At 44.3% G+C, this 23,898-nt stretch overlaps 2 protein-coding genes across 2 annotated transcripts in view; both read right to left on the bottom strand.

Annotated features, from left to right (window-relative positions):
* The window catches only part of adamts17 (ADAM metallopeptidase with thrombospondin type 1 motif, 17), a gene marked incomplete at both ends in the record, with an annotated part of 75,243 nt that extends 64,390 nt beyond the window's left edge, over nucleotides 1-10,853 (bottom strand). The window contains 3 exons of the mRNA XM_080843437.1: nucleotides 6,332-6,497; nucleotides 9,901-10,256; nucleotides 10,781-10,853. Coding sequence (XP_080699563.1) covers nucleotides 6,332-6,497; nucleotides 9,901-10,256; nucleotides 10,781-10,853 — 595 coding nt within the window. The remainder of the gene's footprint in view (nucleotides 1-6,331; nucleotides 6,498-9,900; nucleotides 10,257-10,780) is intronic.
* A 3,958-nt stretch (nucleotides 10,854-14,811) lies between these two features.
* Nucleotides 14,812-23,442, bottom strand: cers3a (ceramide synthase 3a; the record flags this gene model as incomplete). The annotated part of the gene is made up of 10 exons (XM_080843953.1): nucleotides 14,812-14,937; nucleotides 18,069-18,222; nucleotides 19,804-19,910; nucleotides 20,111-20,239; nucleotides 20,351-20,443; nucleotides 20,956-21,006; nucleotides 21,708-21,765; nucleotides 21,931-22,049; nucleotides 22,755-22,872; nucleotides 23,270-23,442. The coding sequence occupies 10 exons, from the start codon at nucleotides 23,440-23,442 to the stop codon at nucleotides 14,812-14,814; spliced, it is 1,128 nt and encodes a 375-aa protein (XP_080700079.1).
* Nucleotides 23,443-23,898: the final 456 nt, after the last annotated feature.

Raw genomic sequence — 23,898 nt, 5'->3', positions numbered from 1 at the left:
CTGGCTGACATCAGGGCATTTTCTAAAGTTGTATACTTATATAATTAACTGTTTAAACTTTATTTTATAAATTATTTCATTAATTAAACCTTTAAAGGTGCAATATGCAACAATTATGCTTCACGATTAGGGTTAGGATAAGCAGTTTAACCTTAAAATAACAGCTTAAAAAAAATTGGGGCGCTACAATGACTTTTAATATGGAGAATTGCGTCCGTGCCAATGGCATAGCAGGGTCGATAGACATATAACTGCGTTCTGTAGTTTTGCCTGCCGCAGCCGACCTGACTTTGATTACCTTCTGCCGATCTAGTAAGTAGTTTATTTGCCGTCTTGCTTAGTCTTGTGTCGCACTTGATTGATGTTTGACTGTGTAAGGACAGTCGTTGAGTAACTAGTTTGTCATAATGTCAAAGTCAGCACATTTCAAGAGATTTCGTTAGTTTTAGCTGCTAGCATACCTTTAGCGAATAGCTATTAATCCTTAATGCACCTGTCGTGTCATTGTGGGTCTTTTCATATTGTTTATTGGTGCGCTGAATTTGACGTGCAAATGTTATGCTGTGTAGTGAAATGCGATGTCATTAACAACGATTGGGGACTGGTGGAATGATTGCGTGTAAATTGACATTGATCATGGATACCTGTGAAGAGAAAGTTCGCTGGCATTGGCAGTGCATGGATTGTCTACACCTGGCGAATGCTAGAAAAGGTGGGGACGCATCAATGCAGGGGAGTCTCGGTGGACGGCAGAGAGACGGGATACGGAAACACGAGTCACCGGCTTGAACCTGGCTATAGACGGGAACGACATCTGCGAGAGTGCAGCGGCGCGACTACGAGGAAAGGAGGAGGAAACAGATTACCCCTCAGCAACGCACGATAAGTATCACTTAAAGGGAAGTTCGAGTTCCATCACCTTACCCGTGCAAACATATTACGGCGTGTGTATTATTGCGACAAGCTACTTATACGTGTCTGTGCTTGACAGTGAGATATCGTGATCCCGGGCCGTGATCCCGGGCCTTTGTTTGTTTGTCTGTCTGTTTTGTCTGTGGCAACCAGGACCGGCCGCAACGTGGGCTGAACAGGAGGACAGTGGGTGAGCTGACAAGGTGTAGTGACGCAGTGTAACCGAATGGCGTGGTTCTAGACACTGGCATGCAAACAATTTTTACTGGCATTTAAATGAGTGTATTACTGTGTGTGTGACAACTTTGATGTGGGCTTTTTGTATGCCTTATATTTATTCACCGTGTGTACTATTTATTACTAGATATATATTTTTGTAATAACTTATTTACCTGCTATCTGGGCCTGTCTCCTCCCCATCAGTGGGACTCTGTTTAGCTCTGTTTAGCTCCACTTTAAGCAGTGGGTCCTGTGATTGTCCGTTTATGAGCTGTGTCCGTATTAATAATAAAAAGTGGACTGTTGCTAAGCGTCTTGTGTTTTGTGAGCCTGGGGGAGTACGCCACCTGTAATCTTCCGGGCCGTGACACACCTTTAAATTTAAGAAAACCTTAACCACTGCACATAAAACTGAGTTTGATATGTTCATTTACACCTTTGTTCTATTCGGAAGATGTGGAGCTTCTGAACACTTATTCACATGTACAGTAATTCATTTCGGAGGAGGAGCAAAATGTCTCTGCCTGCTTCTCCAAAGAAGCGTCCGGCCTCTGTTGTAACACTCTGTAGTAACACTGATGGACCACTGGCAGCTCATTTCTACCCTTGCGTGTCTGTTAGCTTCCCAGAGGGCCTGAGCCAATGAACTACGAATCCCAGACGTCCATCAGAGTGAGAAGCACACGCCCGATGAGGAGCTGGCTAACTTCAGAAACATATGGTGGGTGTGGCATGTGAAAACTCAACTCTGAGAGGAAGCTAAGCAGATAGACCATGTCTAAACAGCTGACACAGTGCTCATGGTTGTGGCGTGCCTGGGGAAATGTGATTTAAATTGAGATAGCCAGAAGCTATGGAACTGCTATGCATTTGTAGTTCTTTTCTTCAAACGCTGCCGATAACCGGTTAAAAGTTGCTGGGTTATTTTTAAGTCTGAAACCAACCCAGTGCAAATCAGTGGTGATTCTTTAATTTCCCAGTGAGTCTAATTCAAAAGCTCTGAGGGCCCTGACCCAGGATTAACCTGGAGATAGGACTAAGTGGGGCTCTCATTAGTGTGTCCTCTCCACTCAAAGCTGGAGTCCCAGCATTAATCCCTGCCCAGTCCTCTCCCATCAGACCAGTAGGAAGCCTACTGAGTGCACTTACCTGAGTGAACAGCACAACTTCTCTGCATACAGATGTACTCATGTCCCACTCTTCACTCAGAGGGAGTACAAATGCCCAGAGCACTGGTCTCTCTACAAGGTGAGATACGACCTCCAGAGAGAAGACAGAGCACTACTGTGCAGGCCTTTCCAATGCCCCTGGCAACATGGGGTGCAGTTATTTGATATCTCAGCAGTTTCCTCAGCACAATGCCTGACCCAAGACACAAGACGCTGTGCAGTGTTTTTGTTATCGGCTCTAACTGCTCCCACTTGGAGGTAATTGCTCCTCATTAGGACTGTGTGCGCAATGGCTGTGGGAAGGTGCTTCAACCACGCATGTCTGCAACGGAGAGGGTTCATGGTCCTCCACATTGAGAGTTTAAGAATCGTCTTTAAGTCAGTAAGATCCAGTAAGATGGTGGTTAAAGGTTTCAATATTTACGTTTTTTTGATACATCATTAACGTTAGAGAGGTAAATTGGCACTTGATGAACGAACTGAGAATAATGTTGTTGGAAAGGCCTGTGAGTCCTTTTCAGAAAAGTATACCTTTAGATCTAAATCTTCTATTTGTAATTTCCCTAACCAATTTAGAAGGTACTCCAGGTACTGACCTCTACTATTTACCATTTCCGAAACAAAAAGGCCATTCATCAGTATTGCCAGTGAGACCTTAAGCTATATAGCACAGCTCAAAGCAGAATTTAAGCTCATAACCACAGTCCAGAAGCACCAACAATGGGATCTAAGGATGTCCACTGATCATGCAAACGGTTTACTTCCTTTACAGCTGAGTGCCAGACGCCCGAGGGGCCCCCGCAACCACTTCCCTCCCAGACTGATATCAAAGCTTCAGGTGCTCTCTGCTGCACAGCGGAAGACACTCCCTGGAAATGACGGTGCAGAAGATATGCACCCTCAACTGGGATAAGGGATTGTTAAGAGGGTATCTATAACCTATGGTGTCATCTAATGGGAGTACAAATGAAAGACAGAAGGAAGAGATTTAGAGAGACAGAGAGAGAGAGAGAGAGAAAAAAAAAGAGACAGAGAGAGTCGTAAAAAAAAAAAAAGAAATCTTTCTCTTTCTTCCTCGCATTTCAGATAGTTATCAGCCGCTGTGATGGGCCTCGCTGAAGCACCCCACGCCCCACAGCACACAGAGGCTGTGAGTGGAGGCTTATTGAGCAGGCTTGGCCGTCTATGATTAACTGCTGCTGAGTGGCCTCCCGTGCCACACGTCCAGCAGAGCTTCATTCAGCATGCAGAGATGGCCCCTAAACAAATAATGCGCATTTCCCCCTTAACTGTGCTTAGTGGCACCCCCAGAGCCTGGGTGGCAGGTGTGTGCCGGATTGCTCACGGTGCTCACTAAATGATACTTTTGTTCTTGAGGGGGAAATATAAATGCATACATTGTGCCTGCCCCAGCTTCCCTGACTGTGTCTGAGGTTGATTTGCCAAGTTCCCAAATTCCAAGGCATCACAGAAATGTCAGAAGCTGGCAGAGCGCAACCCAAATGTGAAACGACTGAGTGCCTAGGAGCTGGAAGTCATTTCTGTTGAAGTTCACCGGGTTCCAACATTTTTCCGAATCCCCATATTCAGAAGGCAGACCACAGACAAGCCCTGTTCTAATCAAAGCTCGAAATATTCACTCACCGCTCGTCTTAACAAGTGTTTTCTTTCTTCATCAGCGAGAGCAGTTCGTGGGGGGGGTCTTTGGTTGCTTGGGAAACATCTGCACACAAGAGCCGTGTTGCAAGCCCCTCCAAATAAACACAGGAGCCTCTACCTCCGTCTCCTCCCTCTCCAGCTGTCCCCCTTGGGGCTCGACTGAGGCCCGCCTGGCCAAACCAGGTCTGTTGCGCCGCTTGGATCTGCTGAACCAATTTCACACCCATTTCCACTGCGCTCTGATCTTTCTGGGAATCCGCAACTCTTCCACGGACTTCAGGCCTCACTGCTATCAGGATATCCGACCCCTTCCGTCAGTTGCAATGGGGAACTAAATCCACAACCCAATCTTGGCCTCGTTGCTCATCGAATAACAGAGGTTGTGTTCGAAATATAAAGGTGGTTTGTGCACGGATCTGAGCAGATCGCATGACTGCCTCCCCGTATGCGCCATAACCTGCCAGGGAGAAGAGGAAACTGTGCTCACCTCCTCTGATTGCCTTTTAACATTTCCTTTCCATCTTTTGTGTAACATGATCCAATTTTACACATCCAGATGGAGCAGCTACTCAAAGGGCCTGAGCCATTTGTGGGGAGGGGAGTGGGGGTGGGGCTGCAAAGGAGATGAGAGGAGGGCTGAAGTATTCAGGACATGGGAGTTTAATGGATATAAAGTCTGTCTCAGTCAGTATCCTCCTCCTGGGACTCTGCTGCGGTTTAGGGGGAAGCGTTGAGCACTCTCTCTCCTTATTGAGGCTTCTCAGCGGGCCGCCAGGGAAGGGGGAATCTGCCAGGCCCCGCGGAAGGCTCCGGCAGACGTGAGTGCAGGGGAAAGAATTTCCCCAAATCTGGCACCTTGCGCTGCGCCGCGCTCCCCGCTCCGAGACACCAGGTGCTGGGCCACGCGGAATGGCTAAAGCACCTGGCGTTCGTTTTATTGTCCAGAGACTGCGGTGCTGAGATCACTGGTGGTGGGCAGGAGGGCTACACAGCACGTCCATCTTCACAGACCCCATCAGACCTTATCAGACCCCATCAGACCCCATCAGACCCCTACTCATAAACGATTCTTCCAGAGAACAAGGAGGGCCCATCAGCCCAGTCACATATTCTTTTATTAAGAGGAGGTCTCAATTACTGCCTGAGTGCAAGATACGGACATAAGGAAAGAATTTATTTATATAGGTTGTCAAATGTGCCGGTGGTCTCCTCTTCAGAGGACTTATGTAATCTTTGTGGTGTACATTTTCAAGTCGACACACACTCATGCTTCATAATGCTGCACAGGAGAGAAATTGTACTGCAATAAAAAATATGCGAGCTTCATTGTGCCTGAGCGCTGAGAGTTGCAGACACAGATTCATGGATGGATTGCATTTACTTTGGAACCTTCTCACTTCAGCACTCTGAAAAAAGAACTGCAGAAATATGCACTTTGGTTCTTATTGTGAGGTTCCAAATAAAGTTGGAAAGCATTTGTTATGTAATCCACTCCCGATCTGTTGTGAAAAACTAAAAAGCTAATGATTCATTGCAGGGGGAAACTCCTCCTGAACGTCGGGGGGCCGGTGTTCACAGAATCTAAAGAACTGGCCCCTCTGAAAAATGGGCAGCCAGACCGCAAAATGTGAATTCCTCTTGGCAAAAAGTTCTGCAATCTTGGCAAAGGCAACACACAAGGGCTGGAAAGTATGCATAACATCAATAATGTAAACCTCAACGGGAAGAGCCCTTCTCCTATCTGCTGGTGTGTACAACTAAGGAACGGCAGGTTTCAACAAGAGCTAACTTTCAACATGCACATTAGATGCTTAGATGCTTGTAGATTCACATCACAGGTTTGACAGCTGCTCTGCCCCTCAATGTTTCATTGGTGTCAACACCAAGAACAAAAATCAAAGGATTGGGATCAGCTATAAACGTTGCTCTGAAACTGATGATTTATTGTGTCAAAGCACGGTAAGCAACCCTCTGGGGGGGGGGGGGGGGGTTGAGGAGAGAAAGATGCTTCACTATTTAACCACCTGATCTTGGAAGCTTGTGGGGATTACACTGAGGTACATTCTTTAGCACCAACTCTTACCAGGGGCCTTTTGGACAGGGTTTATCACATGTGCAAGTAATAAGAAAATCCAAACCCATTTGAAAAAAAATAGGAGAGATGTCATTTGGCAGGAGAGTAAGGTTTATAAAGCACTCTTAACTAGGCTCTGTGGTCTTTTCACTCCATAACCCCCTTTGGCTGGATCATGACAATCCACTTGGCTGAGCCCCTGGGTCCTTTGCTTTAACCTGACACAGGTAATCTACTCACCTTTAACCTGGCACAGGTAATCCATTTCCCTTTAACCTGCCACAGGTAATCCACTCACCTTGCACGGGGTCACAGTAGAGTGGGTGGCTGTCGGCGGGGGGCGCGCTGGCTTTGGTGGATCGCTTGTGGCGGGTGACCTTGTGTTCCATACCGGAGATGGAGTCACCTGCTATGTTGACTGGCTCAATAAACAAGCTGTCATCTCCTGTGTGCACCAGACCAGTCTGAACAAAAGAGACAAGAGACCCATAATCAACACGGGGCGCAAACACACCCCCACCGCTCAGCTGGGAGGGGGGGGGGGGGGGGGGGCAACCATGCACTTATGAATGGTGATCTGTCATCTGTACATACTCAGAATCCCCAAATGCAGGAACAACTTAAACCCTCCCAGACACACTTACCATACTTACCATTTACTCAGAAGAAGACGGGAGTGACGAGCACCTAAAAATAAATCATTGCTATTCCACCACCCAAGTATTTCACCATCACTCCCATGAGCCATGCTCTCACAGAGGATTTGTTAGTAAAAGAGGAGTCCATACATCATCAGGTCTCCTGGGTACCGTAAATAAGACATGACCTTGTCTACTCCTCTCAGACTTGTAGAACTTTCTTAACGTACCGAACAGCAAAAGCACTGTGGGACTCTAGTCGAGAGAGCAGTAAACCCTGGAGACGATTCCTCATTGCAGGGTAGAATCCCCTTGTTTCACTATAGTCTGCTTCAGCAAACTACCTGACAGGAGCTTCAATCACAGCAGCTATCAATGACTCTGGCCTGCTGACCCAGCCAGCCCGCCTGAAAGATTGACAGCAAGAGAAGACTATTGATAAACCAGATGGCTGGAAGACATCATGATGGTACAGTACCCTAGCCCAAAACCAGAAGCCAGAATACAGACCCCTCAAAATATGCACCATTATCCTATACAAAGATGCTTGTGAAGTTATCCTATTTCTTTATATGATAGGCTCACAAGACAGTGGAGTACTGGTTGCTTGTAGCGGAATAAAGTTGACCCAAAAAATCTGGAAATTGGGTTACCAACATATACTCTGCTGGTCTTTTTTTCAATATAATTTGTTGGCCTACATCAACAGTGACAAACTTTGCTCAAAATATTATTACCATGGCAACAGCTTTAGAAAAAGTTTTTTTTTTCTCATGTGCAATCAAAGTCACACTGAAATAATATCAGGATTTACAAACCATCACAAAAAGAGCCATACAATTATAGTTTCACTTGAGATGAATCAATCAAAACTTTTCATTTATACAAATCAGAACAATCTGCTGCTTTGATTCTCACACATTGATAACCAAGACAGGAATGTAAAATCTAGACTGAAGTCATGAGTGACATCTCTTGGCACCTGCTGACACACATCCCACAACACTGGAGGAGCCCCTAGATCTCCATGTCTGTGCAGACGTAACTAAACAGCCTGCATGTCAGAGTGGCTGGGGCAAAACAAAGCATGAGATCGGTCTCTTTTTTTTTCCCCCGGCACAAGGCACAAGGCACTTCGCCCCTGGGCAAAGCCCAATCACTCAGCCAGGAAATCAATTTAAATAAATGAACCAACTGTCTCAGTGCAGTCAACAATGATTGCCATGCAGGCTCTTGAGGTCACTGAGGGGGCATGCTAGGATTTAAAAACCCAACAACAATCAAAAGCAACTGTATAAATACATGCCATTTCCACTCGCAGACAATCCTACCTCCAAAAAGGGAGTCCAAGTGTAGACTTTGAGGCTGAATGGACTTGGGAAGAATGACACATAATAACACAAGAAGCACAGTCCTGCTGCATAATAACTAGTATTAGCCTGCAGCGCACCACATAGATCAGACAACACACATCTCTTACACGTGAGACAAAGTATCCACAGGCGTAGTGTAGGGTATTAGTACCTTTGTGAGTAAACAATACTTTGCATCACTGAAGGAGCCGGACTTCTGGTCATTTGTCTGCCATGAACAAAAATGGCCGAAGGTTGGCCGAATCCACAAAACAGCAGGTGTGATACTGCAGTTTTCTGTTGCAGAGTGCCTACTAACCAGACATTGTCTGTAATCCTTCAGAGCCAGGCTATTAGTACCCACTTAGTTGCCAGCCTTCCCTACTGAAACCGTCTGCGGACACCGATACGATCAGATTAGGCCCCCCTCTGACGGAGAACGGCTATGAGGGTTTTGTTTGAACTGAGCGTCAGCCAAAAACAACCAAGTGATTTAACAGTACAAATAAAACCGTCTCAAAGTGCCACCGTGTGACTCACAGGTCACACTTGGGACTGTTTTCATTTTTGACTTCCATTTCATCCCGTCAGGCCACTGACCAAGGTGAAAGCAGCAGGTGGTGTCCTATGGGTCTGATAAGTAACAGCAGGCGTACAGATAGCCATGAATCAGCCTAGACCAAACTCACAGTGGGTAGTCAGGTTGCTGGAGGAGGCAGCGTACATTTGAGCACGCAGCTGTAGCACTGCCATACTGTGAGAGATCGTGACTTGGTGCACTTCCAGACAGAGGAGAATACAACTTCTACAACCATCATGACCTCATTTTCCAGACAGTTATACTCTTCCTAGAGTTTGGAGAGGGGAAGGGTTTAGGTCATAACAACAGCATAACAGTCTTACTGCAACTTTAAAAGTGAAATCATTGGGCTTTGCCCCATCCAAACTGAAGGCGCTGGCATCCATACGGAGGGCGAGACACATGAATGGAAGCGACAGCCTTGTCTGAAGCGCCGTACCACAAGACATTCCAGCAAAGACTGTCGCCAGTGTCGCACACCACGGGATTCCGAACACCCAAGCCAAACGCACAAATATCCCACAACTCAATTCTCTGATCATCCCCACAATGCTCAAACACATGAAAAGTGTGTGTGTGTTGGGGGGAGGTTTGGGGTTGTTTGGGGGAGGGGGAGAATAGAGGGAGGTGGGCAGAGCAATCCCACGCTCCCCCTCTCCAACAGAACTCTCACCCTCACTTCTTAGCCCTTTGCGAGGAGGGCCCAACAAATCAGCTGCCTGACTGCTTGTCTGTCTGTCACAATGGTGCTACTCATCCTCTTCAGCCGGGTGAAGGATTGCACGGCAACGGCAAGGACAATGCACGAGAGAGACGGGCTGACCTCAGCTGGGCCTGAGCCAGCAGACGCCCTCACGCTCCCTGTGGGGCAGAGAAGGACATCCAGCTCTGTCTTCTCTGCCGCGCTAGTCTAGCATAACTTCAGCAACACCGCTGCACACAACAGGACAAGACACTGGGCATCTTTGGTCAGACTCACTAAATGCAGGTCGGTGCGAAGCCTTTTCTGTGTCAGATGCACTACATGTCTGTGTGTATGTGCAAGGCAGTGGTGTGGCTCTGTGTGGCTCTGTGTCGGTGTGTGTGTCGCTGTGTGTGTGTGTGTGTGTGTGTGTGTGTGTGTGTGTGTGTGTGTGTGTGTGTTTGTACACGTACATCGTGCATGAACACTTTCACCAAGTTACACCAAGGAAACTTTGACAGGATGAATTTTCACACATACGCAAGAATCTGACCGCCATGCAATGTGGCTTTTTCGCATACACTGGGCAGAGCACATAAATGAAAGCGTATTTACCAGACCACCACATGTGCTGACTGATGCAAAAGAGTCGGTGTGATTGAGGACTGATCCTGTGTAGAAGCAGCCCCGGCTCGCCTCCAGGACACGCGTCTGCTGTGCGCTTCCATCCTCTGCTCGTTCCTCAACGACAAAGCCATCAGAAATAAACGAGTCGTCCCTTCGGAGCTGCAGGTACAGCTCCTTTCCAAACGCCGGCAAGGAGAAGAACAAGTTGTCCCGCAGACTTGTTGGATGTTGGACTGAGCGCTGGCTCCTGCGCCCACTCCGCCCCAGTGCTTCCTGCAGAAGGTGAACCTCCTCTCTTTTTAACTCATAGGGGACCACCAGATCTGTCTCAGACCCAGACTGGGCTGTGTAAGGGAGGGGGGGGGGGGGGGGAGGCAGAACGACAGAATAGTTTGTTTAGGGAAAAAACGTGGATGAAATATTATGTCTGTGCCAGCAAGATTTCTTAGTAGTGGTTTTGAAGTTACTTTTACTGTATCAGTAATGTGTCTTTATTACACTGTGTGTAACCCTGACTTCTTTCCACTTACATATTTTGACCAAGAATGCAGAGCTGTACCAAATCTTTGAATGAACCATGAGGAATAAGGTTCATTGAAGAAGTGGCTTAACAGTTTCAAGCATTCACATTACAAAAATAACTAACTAACATGCATGCCGGCCGGTCACTGTATACAGTCTATTCCCTGCGTCAAAAACGGTCTACGCGTTCAAGACTAGTGCTAGGGGAAAATCTCTCGTAACAAAAAGCCTTAACAAAGCAGTGATAGAACGTGTATTATTGATATTCGCATGCACGCAACTTCAGGCAGATGCCTGATGCAGTTCCGTTACAGATGCAGGTGTTACTATTGTGCTAAGCCCTTACCTGCAATTGCCCTCAATCCGATGCATAGTAGCACTGAAGACAAAATAAACTGAAGGGCATGGATGCCATGCATGTTAATGACTCGAAGGCTTGAATAGTGTAGAGGACGTGAGCGCTGGCAAAGCAAGTACGGACTGAAGCGAAGTTCGCGAAAGTTTGGGAAATTAATCACAACTGCAGGCAAACTGAACTTGAGTCAAGCGACACGCCTACCACACTCGACAACTCCTCTTCGCCGCTCCGATTGGACGAGTTATTTTATGAAAACAGATCTGCGGGGCTCAATTCGACGGCGACACCGTCAATCTCATTGGTGGGCTGAAACCGTACACGTGGTCTCGCAATACTGCAAGGCGACCTTAGAGGTAGACTACAATCTATAGGAGATGATCAAATACAAATGCATAGTCTTTTTTTCAATGTAAGGCACTCTTAAAGCATTTAGGATAAGAGTTAGGTAATATTTTAATCGTTTCTATTTAAAATCTACTGTTTTCATATGTTTTGACATGTAGGCTATGGGTGAATTTGGTTTGTCAGCAACGTGTGGAGACTGATTATAGCGTAGCCTACATTCCAACGCAAGAATATTATGAATACATCTTATTACTACATAGTCAGTTAAGCAAGTTATCCCTTTCAAACCCTGTTAATGCAACCCCATAACATATGCCAGGGCTCAGTTTCTAAACTGTAGCCTAGTAGCTGACTAGTCTTCTAATTGCAAGCAGCCAGACAATGATTTTAATTGCACCCAGACATGAGTAACTACTTTGCTTGTCTTGAGTAACTTTTAGCCACCAAACTCTGTTCGAAATCGTTTTGTTGTGATGCTCTCTGTTGGCACACAAGCTGCTGCTGTCTGCTTCAACAATAGAAGTGTTTTATGGATTGTCCGGTTGGTGGGGGCCAGACAATCGATCGCAGCTCCCCCACCACCACCACCACCACCACCCCCACCAGGCATAGCAGTGCATCAGAAGTGAATACTACCACATGATATGGATTGAGGCATTTTCTATGTATGCTTGTCAGCTAATACTCAACTCCACTGTAACATAAACACTGTCTCTATTCAATTCAGCTGCAGGTTTATTGGGTTTTCTGCTGCAATGTCTCTGGACAGTGTTTTATGGGGTAAATCAAGAGAAAGTGGATTACGTTGTTGGACTGGCACAGACTTGACAAACACCCAAGTTTGCTGTTTTCACAGACTCATATTTCTCCATGAGCTGCGGCTCGACCACACGAATAGCCAGTTTCCCTTTAACTTATCCCTATCAGCATCTAGCCTACAGTGACACTGACATCACTGATGACTCCCAGTGCTCTACTACGGATGGCTAGTCCTCAGAGCATGCTGGACTGTTTGAAGACGTGGGAGCTGCGTGCACTTTGCCTGACAGGTTCATGAACATCATCCCGGTCAGACACAATATAGGATTGCCCCCTAGTCCAGCGGCACAGTGGAGTCATGTGGTCCAGGGGGAGATTAGTAAGTGGAGCATTCTGGGTGATGTGGGAATGGCCGGCTGATGAATGTGCTGCCTGAATCACCAGGCTGAGAGCTGACAGCAAGGCCAGCAAGGCCAGCTAGGCCCCTTGAGGAAGTGACTTGAATGAAATTAAGCTTCGCTCTCTAACATGGGAATATGGCCCACTCTAATCCTCTATAGAGTGTGTGCAGTCTGAATGGGCCCTTAGTAATGTGTCCAGCTCTTTATGGGAGGGTCAAGGAAACAGATTTGTCCTTTTTTGTTGGTTTTGGTTTTTCACTTTCTTTAACAACATCCCTCAGAGGACCTCTGCTCGCCATAACAGATACACTTAGGAGATAAAACAGCCAGTTCGATTTACACATTAATCAGCGAGACAGCCATGTGAGTCAGAGGAATTCACTTTTCAGCATATATGCTCCTGTGCAAAAGATAGAGTTTGTGTGAAGATTAAATACCGCTGGAAACTAAATTTGGGATTGATATTAGTTGACACCATTTGTGTATGTGACAAGGAGTAATTATTGTACAGGAAACCACAGAAGGCATTATCAATCTGTCAGAACTCAGTGTCACACACCACCACAGCAACAGGATTACATGCACTTCCATCTTCTAGCGCCAGCCCTGCTGGTGTCTGTGTACTGAACATGTCCTGAAAAGACAAACACCAACGGCAGACCTGACTGCACTGACATCAGTCAGTGACATCACAAAATGCAATAGAGAGATACAAACAAATTAGTGCAGCATTCCTAGTGCAGAGTCTCATGCAGTTTGATTTAGGAGGAAACGCAAAAGTGATTTCAGAAAAAAACAGAGTGAATTTTGCACAGAGACAGAGTGTTGTTGTGAAGTATGACAAGATTTTGAACATTTTCCACTGGTTCCATAAAGAAATGGTATGCTTGGACACTGTTCTTGTCGAGATGCTATATGAGGAAGGACCTTCAAGCCATTCAGGACTGTGGTGGCCTACTCCCCCTACAGGTAGAAATAGGCATAGACCACAAAATCTGTGCAAGCTTTGCCATGTGCAAAATGATAGCAGGACTGGGCAACTCATCTACTATGACTACAGTACATGATGTCGTGTTCGCATTTAGAGAATGTGCACATGCTGACATCCCAAAAACTTCCAGCGCATACCGGTACATTAATCAGATCATTAGCCGATGGCTTAACCCCATTGCTGTGCAAACCTTTTATCCAGTACATGAGACTTGATGAATAACCAGATAACTTTAATGATCAGAAACATAAACCCTGAAATCTTTAGCCAAGGAGTGTTCCTTCATCCATACTATGTTACCTTTGTTTTATAACCGTTATTAAACATGAAAGGAAGAAAGAAATTTAAAAGACTGTACATCTCATATAAATTAATACAAAAAATGAACACATACTGTATGTACAGCACCAATCAAAGGAACCTGCATTTTCCTGATGCAACCCCCATCACTGTTATTGACATCTGATCTTTTATATGACAAAATTGCATTGGGTTTTTCAATGGTATCTTAAAGCTAAACAACCCTTACAAGAAAAAAGTACAATATGCATCTTAATCAGACAGAAACAACAGAATCATCCAACATCTACAGAATCCTTGCACATGGTTGCACTGAGGAGTCTCGTGGACATAGGCTTACACACTGCTGCTAAATCAGAGAATGCATCAGCAGATGTTTCTCACAGCAGAGAGAAGCTGACAAGGCATCTTCAAGAGAGACTATGCTGTTGTCTTTCAGACTCCATTGCCTATGTTTTGAGCCAGGCTTCCACACAGCATTTGAACATAATTATGTTGACGGGAACCTATGTGCTTGGATTCTGTCCATTACAGCGTAATGCATTTCACAGAGTGCAGAATCAGGGCTCATATCACCAAGGGAAAACACACTGCTATTTTCATATATCTGTTTTAAAAAATCTTTAAAAAATGTCATCTCATTTGGTCTACATACAATTTCCTCTTGCCTGCAGAGGCTGACATGAAACATGCAGATATTGTTCCTGGCCATGAAGAACTGGCCATGATGGATGTGGCAAACGTAATGGCATATGGGATGCTTTAGTGTTCCTCAACAATGAGAAACACATTGGATGGACTGATGAAGAAAAACAGCAGTTGATGTTTATTTGTTCTCTGTTCTTGCTCAGTTATCAGCTTGTCCATGTGATGTTGTGCCATCACCAACACTGTTTTTTTGTTAAAGGAGATGAGCACGAGGTGTGAGCGTGCCAAGACACACACTGTCTCCAGAGAAACAAAACGTCTCCCAGGAAACTCCCAAATTATTGAAAGATGTGATTTTGACCAAAATGCTGGACCATTTCACTTGAGTAATAAATTATCTGTTTTGTTTTTTTTGTTTTGTTTTGTTTCGTTTTGCCAGCAAGGGGTTGTATTTGTTTGGAGGGTTTATTAGTTCTCCTTCATCATAAGACGCTGGGGCTCCACGGTCCATGTAAAAACATGGCACCAAGCAGCACAGTCCAAAGGCTGGCACAAGAGTGAGACGGTCCCGGCCATCAGTGATGGTTTGCTGAGCCCCCGCAACTGGAACCGTTGGTGGCCTTCGGGTGACCGTCCCCATCCTCCGTCATGCTGCTGTCCCCTTCGTCCTCTTCAATGTCACTTCTCTCATCTTTTGTCAACTGTCAGCACAGCAAAAACACGGAGGAGTCAGGACAAATACATCAACAAAAAACAACAGCTGAAGATTAGCATTGCATGTTGTGAGGGGGTCAAATTAAGGTTAATTATTCATTGGTTACTGGTCAGCAGAGGAAGGTACAGCGGATAATTAGTCTTTTATAATAATAATAATAATAATAATAATTAATTTGATTTTTAACGCACTTCACTTCACTTTTATCTGCCCTATGTAACCTCTCTAATATTAACTCTCCTCAATTCTCACACTCACAGCTTTATTTCACTTTCACAACAGCACACTACTTGGTATTCATTGCTGACTTGTTCACAAGTGCTCAAAACCACCCATGAAGTGTAGCTGCTTTGCAGATTCGACCTAATGAGTGAGGCGATTCGTTTAGCAGATGGCTTTAGTCCCTTTCCCTACAAGTAATCAAATTCTGAAAAGTATGTGTTATATTAAATCACCACCGTTTAGGCCATTTAGAGAAACAGATTGCTATTGCACATATGAGGTGTGATAATTGCAACTGGCAAGTTTCTCATTATATTTGTCCGGGATCAAGTACCTTGCCAATCCCATTTAGCTGCATTATGCTCAGAACATTGGACCAAACTAAACTGAAAACAAAGGAGCAACAAAATACGTAGACGATGTTTACAGACATCAGAGCCAAGAACTGAGCTTGCACACAGACAATAAATAACCTGGACAAGATAGCCCACGGCCTGACACAGGCCGAAGTAAGATGCAATGATACAAATTAACCAAAACTAAGGAAAGCTTTGTTTCTGTACATAACAGTTTGGTCCTATCCCTCTAGTCTAGTTTTCTAACACTGTAGCGTTCATGAAACAATCCACATGTTCATAACCTTGTAGGTGAAGCGGTTAACATCATCAGTCTCATATGTTCTGATATTTATAAAGGTGACGTATGATGTTCTTGTCTTAGATGGCTGTAACAATGATGTCATTATGAAGGCATGATAAACAATGGTGCTGCAGAATGTTGCTGTGCATTGCATGCATGTTGTTGTTGCTCTCCTGCACTTGTTTACACTTCTCTGGCCCTAAACAATGCAAACAGAGCCATGTACAAAGAATGAAGATGTACTGGCAGCAGACAATTTAGCTTTCTTTCAGACAAGACAGCAACTTTTCATTGTTCCTCCATAATGACACCATTATGCTTGGTCTCGGAAGATTTTGGCTCTTCACACTCAGTCACACTGAAAAGGACAGCAGGCAGCATGTGGAAGACATCAAGACTGTAGGCAATTAGCAGGATCTATTGACCCCTGAAAACCACGTGAGTTCAACAGCAGGGTCAGAGTTTCTGGAGTCTTCTGCCAAAAGCCCCTCACAGCTATACTGACCAGTCAAGCACAGTCTGCCTATAGGGCCAAACTCTGGATATCTAAAACCAGTGTATTACACTGAATACCCTGTCCTTTCATTTAAAATATAATACGTATAGAACTCTTTAAATGCCACACTAACATACTTGTGGGATTAAATGAAGAAATGCACACAACAAACAAGGAATCACCAGGTGTTGAAAAAGCCTCTTAAGAAAGCAGCTATCTGAGACCACTTTTGACCACTCATTATCACCGGAAGAACACACAGTACAACCTGAGAGATAATGTTGTTACGTTCAATAATAAAAACAGTAATTTATTAACCAACCGATTTGAGACAGCGGTTCTCTCAGACGTACCTTGATAAACTCTTGTCATTTAAAACAAACGAAAGTTCATTGCAGAGATGGACCTTGTTTCACAAAGTTTGAATACTAAAATCTCAGGAATAGGGTTGCAATGGCTGCCACTGTTTAAACAAATAGAAGCTTTTACGCTTCAGTGGAGAAACAGGAGCAGCAGATGCCAGAGAGATCCTGACACTGTTAAAACATGCTAAAGAAGTTTGGGGGTAATAGTTTATACAATGGCAGGCCAACAGGTAGAGTTTTACTCATACAAGGAATCACCCCCTCTATCAGATGGAAACAGAATGTATATTCATCCATGCTGGAGGAATAGGATGGGTACTAAAAAGGTGAAAGGTCATGCTCTAGGCAAGGTCTCATCTCAAAGTTATCAGAACTGGATATTACCTGTCTGTAACTGAACCCTTTATCCTAGAGGTGGATGACAACATTAAGGCCTATCAGCTGGGTTGTCGCTCATAAATTCACAAGTAATGGTTTTGAACTTGTTACAGCTGTCATTAAACTAAAAGATTACCAGCCACTGACTGCACATGCTTGTCAGCAATCCCTCTACTGTTGCCATGGCATCTAGCTGAGCCAAAGGCTCTGAATGACCTACATTTAAGATGTAGAATCATGAGGGTCTTGTGTAGGAAAGACTTTATTTTAAAGTCTGTTTCTGAAAAATTCATTTCACATTATAAAAGAAAATTCACACCCAGTATTTGTGAGTGTGAGATTGAATTCATTTGTCAGAGATGAGAAGTTGTTTACTCATAAAAATGTTCATTCTTACGCACCACGAAAATGGGAAAACGTTTTTTAAACAAGAAGCTGACTGACTAAGAGTTCACTTCCACTGGGTCCCCACATATATCCTGTTACCTCATGCTTATAGTAACGTTTTCAAATATTTCTTAGCCACTCATTTCCTGTCATTAAACCACACCAAGTTAGTCTACAAGTTTGCAAGTTGCTTTTTAAAATGCTTTACGAGCCGATACTTCCGTCCTCCATCACATCTGCTATAAATAGAACGATGAGAAAACTCCTTGACCTCCAGCTTATGCCGTCACTCAAAGTACAACTGCAAGCAAAACACTATCTGTCTAAAACACAAGATTAGATTACAGCTGGCCCAGTTAAGATCTGGAGTGCATAGTAAAGATCCAAAGACCCAAAGCTGTTCTACTGAAGTAATGGAAGTAGTTTATCCAAACAGCAAAGATCACAAGATGTGTCTGAGGTCCTTAGATGAATTCGCAGAGACTCCCTATCGAGATCCAATACTTTTCCCCAAAGTCCGACATGAATTCCCTAATCAGAAGTGACAGGCACTATCATTTATGCACCAAGAAGTATCTGGAAAAGGTTCTTCTTTGAATGTACTGTTGCAGTGACTGCAGTGTAACTTACGCTGCTAAAGAGAAACTTCTTGACCATGCGCAGTATGAGGTAGGCCCAGAAGATGTGGAGAAGCAGCAGGACCACAAGCATGACGTTGAAGAAGTAGTATCCAAAGAAGGGCGGGTAGTAGTCCAGTGGGTAGACCCATGTGCAGTGGATAACCCTTAGTGAGATGCACAAAGTCTCGGGGTTATTCATAAAACAAACATGAGAACAGATCTATCTGCTATAACACTCAACGTCAAGTAGACAGACTTTTTGTCATTTAGGCAACATATGAGATCAAGCATCATAAAGAAATAAATGCGTAATATCTATAAGAAAGACGTATCCCGTAGGACAATGCTGTATTAATGATTATAAACAGAAATGTTCATAATAGGTGCATAACAAAAGATCTGGTCAAGGTTGTGAGATAACAGAGTGTAACAAAGTAAGCTTTAAAATGAGATATCACACATTAATATATGTTACAAAGTGTTCTTACATCATTGCTTTAATTGAAGGTACCCTAAATCGGTCATTTTAGGGGCTGGCAAAAAAGGGTTAAAGCATTCAATCCATAGCCCTGACTGTTGATGAATCAGCCTGGAAGTGCTCCACATTGAAGACCCCTCTTACTGTGTCTATAAAGCAGTCTGGCACAGCACAGGCCACAGGTTCCCTTAGTCTAGTCTGACATGCCATCATCTGACCTTAAACTGAGATTTAGATTGAGCGGTCAGCTGAGCCAAATGTAGTTTTGCTTGCTGCAAGTTTGGTATTTGGTTGGGGGACATGTCCAAAAACAAAGGCACGAAAGCTGATGTATTTTCCAGAGTAGTTCAAACAAGTTCGTAGTGGATCGTAGTTATTGAATAACTATTCCTGTATGGACCTTTTCAGTCTTTGTATACACAGGACAGAGAATGGAAATGCACTAAAAACATTCCTCTTTAGCGCATACTCTAGTTAAGATTAATGCATCAAGATCCAGCGCCTGGCAAAACATAGTTGCCATGCCAGGCAACCTTTCCTTGTACATCTTCATTTCTCTATATATCATATTGTGCTATGTTATTGATACTGATGAGGTGGCCAACTGGCCATATTACTCGTCATTCTCTTTGGGTGCCTAAAATGACCAGGGTCCAATCCCTCAACCTAATGCAGGTTCATAAAGCTGCATGGGGGATCTCCCATCCCCAACCCTTCTCTCCCCCTTCAAGTGATTTTGATTTCTTAATTGAGGTATTGGGGAGTCCTGGGTTGGCAAGGTTTATTGTTGGTTCTCCGCCTACAGGCCATGCGACAATTAGCATGACTCGGAGGGGTAGACTCATTCAAGGCTAAATGTTCGCCTGGTTTTAGCCATGTTTCAGCTTTAACCAGTGCAGCTCACTGAAATGAATACCTTTAATACCTATTAAGACCTTATATTTTTAAGACGCAGCTTTAGGTTTGTGCTGATAGGGTTGTGTATTGGAATTGTTTCCTGTCTTGTACCTTTATTACTGTGATTTAGGGCTGTTTGTTTAAATGTTCTGGCAGTGGATACTTCAAATAGAAATGAATTGAACTGAATAAAACTAAGGGTGCATGTTAACATCAACAGACATCATTTTCATGTTAAAGCGCTACAGTTAAAGTCTAGAGCATTGTGACAATGAAACATTTAAACAGTGTAAGGATTCAGATTTAACCATCTCAAGAACACATGTATAAATAAACACATGCTGGTTTTCAAGAAGAAGTGTGAGCTTACCAGAATGGGAAGATTATGAGCCTGGTAACCAAGAACACAATGGCAAACACAACAAAGATTGAATTGCAGGTTTTCTCCCATTTGGCGTAGTTGAACAGCTTGGCAGACTACAGCGGGACAGTTAAAAAAAAAATTAATGTCTCAGATTTTTCAGCACAAGCAAATAACATCATTCATTCACCTTCCACCAATTGGTCTTGAGTTGCACGTGTACAAATGTAAGATACAATGCAAAGACTGCCAATTGCTGTGCATATGCAGTACATAACTTAAATCACTACATTGACCTGTACCAATTATACCACACCTCAAGCAAAACATCTGAGGCATCGTGGACGATCATGACCAGTGTTCCTACACGGATATAGTTTGCACACCAGGAGAAGCTCAGCAGGATTAAGGTGGCCAAATGGTGAATAATTTGTTCCTTAAAGTCCTGTAAAATGTCGAGGGAAGTAAGATTTATATAACTTTGTCACTCTGCCAGTAATCAAATGTAAGAATGCGAGTGAATGGCAAATGTTAGACTACTCTGTGCAATACTTGCCTTTCTCTTGACGTCAAACGTGATTCTAAAAAGGAGAGACCAATAGAAGCCCATCTCCAGGACATAGTACCAATACTGAGATTCAAGCATCGACTGCAAAAAATATCAAGATGTCACAATGTATTGGTTTACAAATCTTCTCAAGTGAAATCATAAAGCATACACAGACCAGGAAAAAAGCCATACGGGCATGTTACAGAGATGCAGTAGATCATTTAAATTAACAGATTGAGCCAGTTTCTTAAACCGATCACTGGTATTATTACTTTGGATTGAGTCTGGCATTCAGTGAGAGGAAAAAAATATTTATATCCAGATACATTCCTTTATTATTTTGAAAAGGACTTGCTTCTAAATATGGAATTAATCACTGTTTGATTTGGACCTGCAAAGGAATTATCTTGGGTTTTATGTATTACTGGTGTTGTAAATTTGAACCTCGCATGAAAGTATCTAGCCTTAGGGAGAGATGATTAAATTCTTATGTGCATGTTACTATAAAACTATGAGGCTACAGCTTATTTTTAGATGAATACATCAGGTATTTTGGTTGATGCCTGACCCAAGATGGTGACCTTCCATCAATAAATACAATTCAAACCCACCTGCTTTGGGTAATCAGTCCACATTTGCCGAGTGTCATAAAACCATTCTTTCTGCAGAAGGAACACAACAGTTAGAGTGAGACAACTATGTACTAAAATATTTTCAAAGGTCAAAATATCTCATGAAGACTTGTCACAGTATGTTGAAAGTAAAGCAAGACACTAAAGCCAAGGACAGAACCACCCAAATGTAACCGCATCGCACCCAGAAGGTTCTGCCCATTTTCAACACAGAACTCCATTTCTCTAAGCCGCAAATCACTGGAAAGGACGCGGGTACAAACTGAACCAAATTTGGACTGAGCGGCGTGGTGGAGCCCATCCATATTTTGTCAATGTCAAGGGTATTCCCACAGTGCTCATTTCTCCCAGTTCCCAACTCAAATGCCAGCCCCTCAGGGGCGGCACCACAGAGGAGCACAGATCAGTTTCATCCTGCCCAGCACACACAGGCCCTCCTGTCCATGCCAACAATGGCCGCACACTCAGGAGATAGCCAGTGCTGCCTGGTGGACAGCACAGCTACGTGGAGCAAACCGTAGATCCATAGGTCCACGTCTAAATTCTCAGCGAAAAAACAAGGTTTCCCCTCAAGCCTACAGCGGCGGGTCAGGCTTTCCACCTGGTGTTCCCCGCCCATGCGGTACGTGAGGAATCCACTTCACCCACACAGCTGAAAATGGCATTGTGTAACAGTAATCTTTCATCATTATGGAGCTCAGCCTGGAGGACAGAGTTGGAGATATACTCACATCATGAAGAGCCACTAGTCCCCCGACGAATGCACAAAAATAGAAGGCTAATCTCCAACTACAAAGGGGCAGGAAAACAAGGAAGAGGCAGGATCACTGTTAACAATCATAGCATTATATAAACGCTTCACATTACACTAAAAGGCAAAACATCATCTGAAACATAACAACTGTTGCAAGAAGTCCAAATCAATCAGTGCAGTATCTGTGCTGCATTCAGTACCTGGCCTCTCTGAACTTCTTCAGAACTCCGGGTCTGTCCCGGTTGCGTCTCCTCCTGAACCAGCGCTCCACCTGTCGGGCTGTCAAACTGCTTTTTTTGGACAGTCCGTCAATATCTGCCTGAGAGAGAAAGGTCGAGTCAGCTGTGAAGTCTTCACTTTTCATACGCAACCCAACCCAGGTGCCTGTCATTTCTTTTTTTTCATGCACACATTCCACAGCTTCCACATGATGCTAGTCAAATCTAATTTGTATTATACATGACAGCATACACACAAACAAACACGTACAGCTTCTCACACAACACACACACCCTCGTCAGCAGGCCCTGATAGAAATCTTCATGACACTCTAGTTTGTTTTGGGTAAAGAGAGCGCTAACTGTGTGTGTCTCATGGCGAGAGGCCTCAGTAATCCCATCAAAGGGATTCTATGGCCGGTGCACATATTCCCCGCAGGGGGGGAAAGATGTCTCCTTTTACGTGTGCATTTAACCTTGGGGAATCCTGACCTGGTTCACACACACACACACACACACACACACACACACACACAGACACTTACACACACACACAGACACACACACACACTCACACACACACACACACACACACGTGAACTAACGTCACTGACTATCTGGTCATGAGTCACGGCCACAGAGGAGGTAACAAAGGCTGCCATGACGCAAAGGCACCGGCCGGTAAAAAACCACGGCCAAACTGTGTCACGAGTCAGCCTGAGGTCAAATGTTAGATCTACATCGGTGAGAAAACAGTTAAGAGACTCACATGTAGTCCGAACACACTAAAGGAAATCAAGCTGTACCTGTCCAGGGTTCCTGGAGTGAGATATAAAATAGAGTTCAAGCACGGAGTTGTGCGCTGCTTGTAGTCGCATTGGCTCTTTCACTCCCAGGAAGGCTGCACATGGTGTAGCAATTAACCTGAAAGTCAAAATGAGGAAGGAAAACAGAAATCCTTTCAATGTTTTATATGTCATTTTCTACACAGTAATACACATTATGAATTCCGGAAATGTGAACCACACTGTACTACACAGGACAACACTAAGAGTTATTTTCACATGGAAACGTTTTAATATTGCCCAACAGCCACTAGAATACATGGCATGTATGAGTAAACAATCTTTATAACTGTATGTAGTAATTGTATGTCTGTGTATGTGGTCAGCATGATTCTATTGCAGTACACAGAGGCACAGATCCTTAAACCATGCACCTACAGCTTCCTCAGTCAGGGAAACAATTAGAGGAAAACCCCCACTGGTTCATGGCACCTCCTCCTAATCCTCATTGTTCTATTCACATTCTTCTGGCTTACCTTTCAAAAAGGTATCTGACTACCAGGAAGGCAACAGCAAGAGGCACGGTGATGTACAGGTGTGACACTTTGGCATAGACACGCCCCTCTTTGTCTTGCAGATCACTCCAGGTGAGGTTGTATGGGAGCCAGAGGCGGTCCCACCAGAACCACTCACTAATCGTCGCAATCATCCCCCCGAAGCTGCAAAAAGAAAACACACACACACACACACACACACACACAAACACAAAAAAACACACACACACAAACAAACACAATTGTCAGCATGGACATGTTGTCTCTTAACAGTGTGCCCATTGAGGCGCTGAGATAAGCTCAGTGTGAGTTTTTGATCACAGTCTAAAGAATGAGGAGGCTCAGCTTCAGGCACTTTTAACACACTAAAGTAATGACGAAGGGAACAGATATCACAGGATCCTGGGGCGGTAGTACATTTTAGCAAGAGAGAGAAGGCCCTTTTTCTACTTTGCAGCTGTTTGAGCACCTCTTTATTCTAACCCGCCAGGGACTGCTGGCCATGCCAGAGTAGGTGTATCTCCAGTCTTTATTTCCCATGTAAATATTTGCAAAGTGCTCCTCAACCCTTTCACTACAGCTTCTCTCATGATGCCGCACTAAGCAAGCGC

The sequence above is a fragment of the Sprattus sprattus genome (assembly GCF_963457725.1).
Source record: "Sprattus sprattus genome assembly, chromosome: 8".
Lineage (NCBI taxonomy): Eukaryota > Metazoa > Chordata > Actinopteri > Clupeiformes > Clupeidae > Sprattus > Sprattus sprattus.
This window is presented reverse-complemented; position numbering and strand designations above follow the sequence as displayed.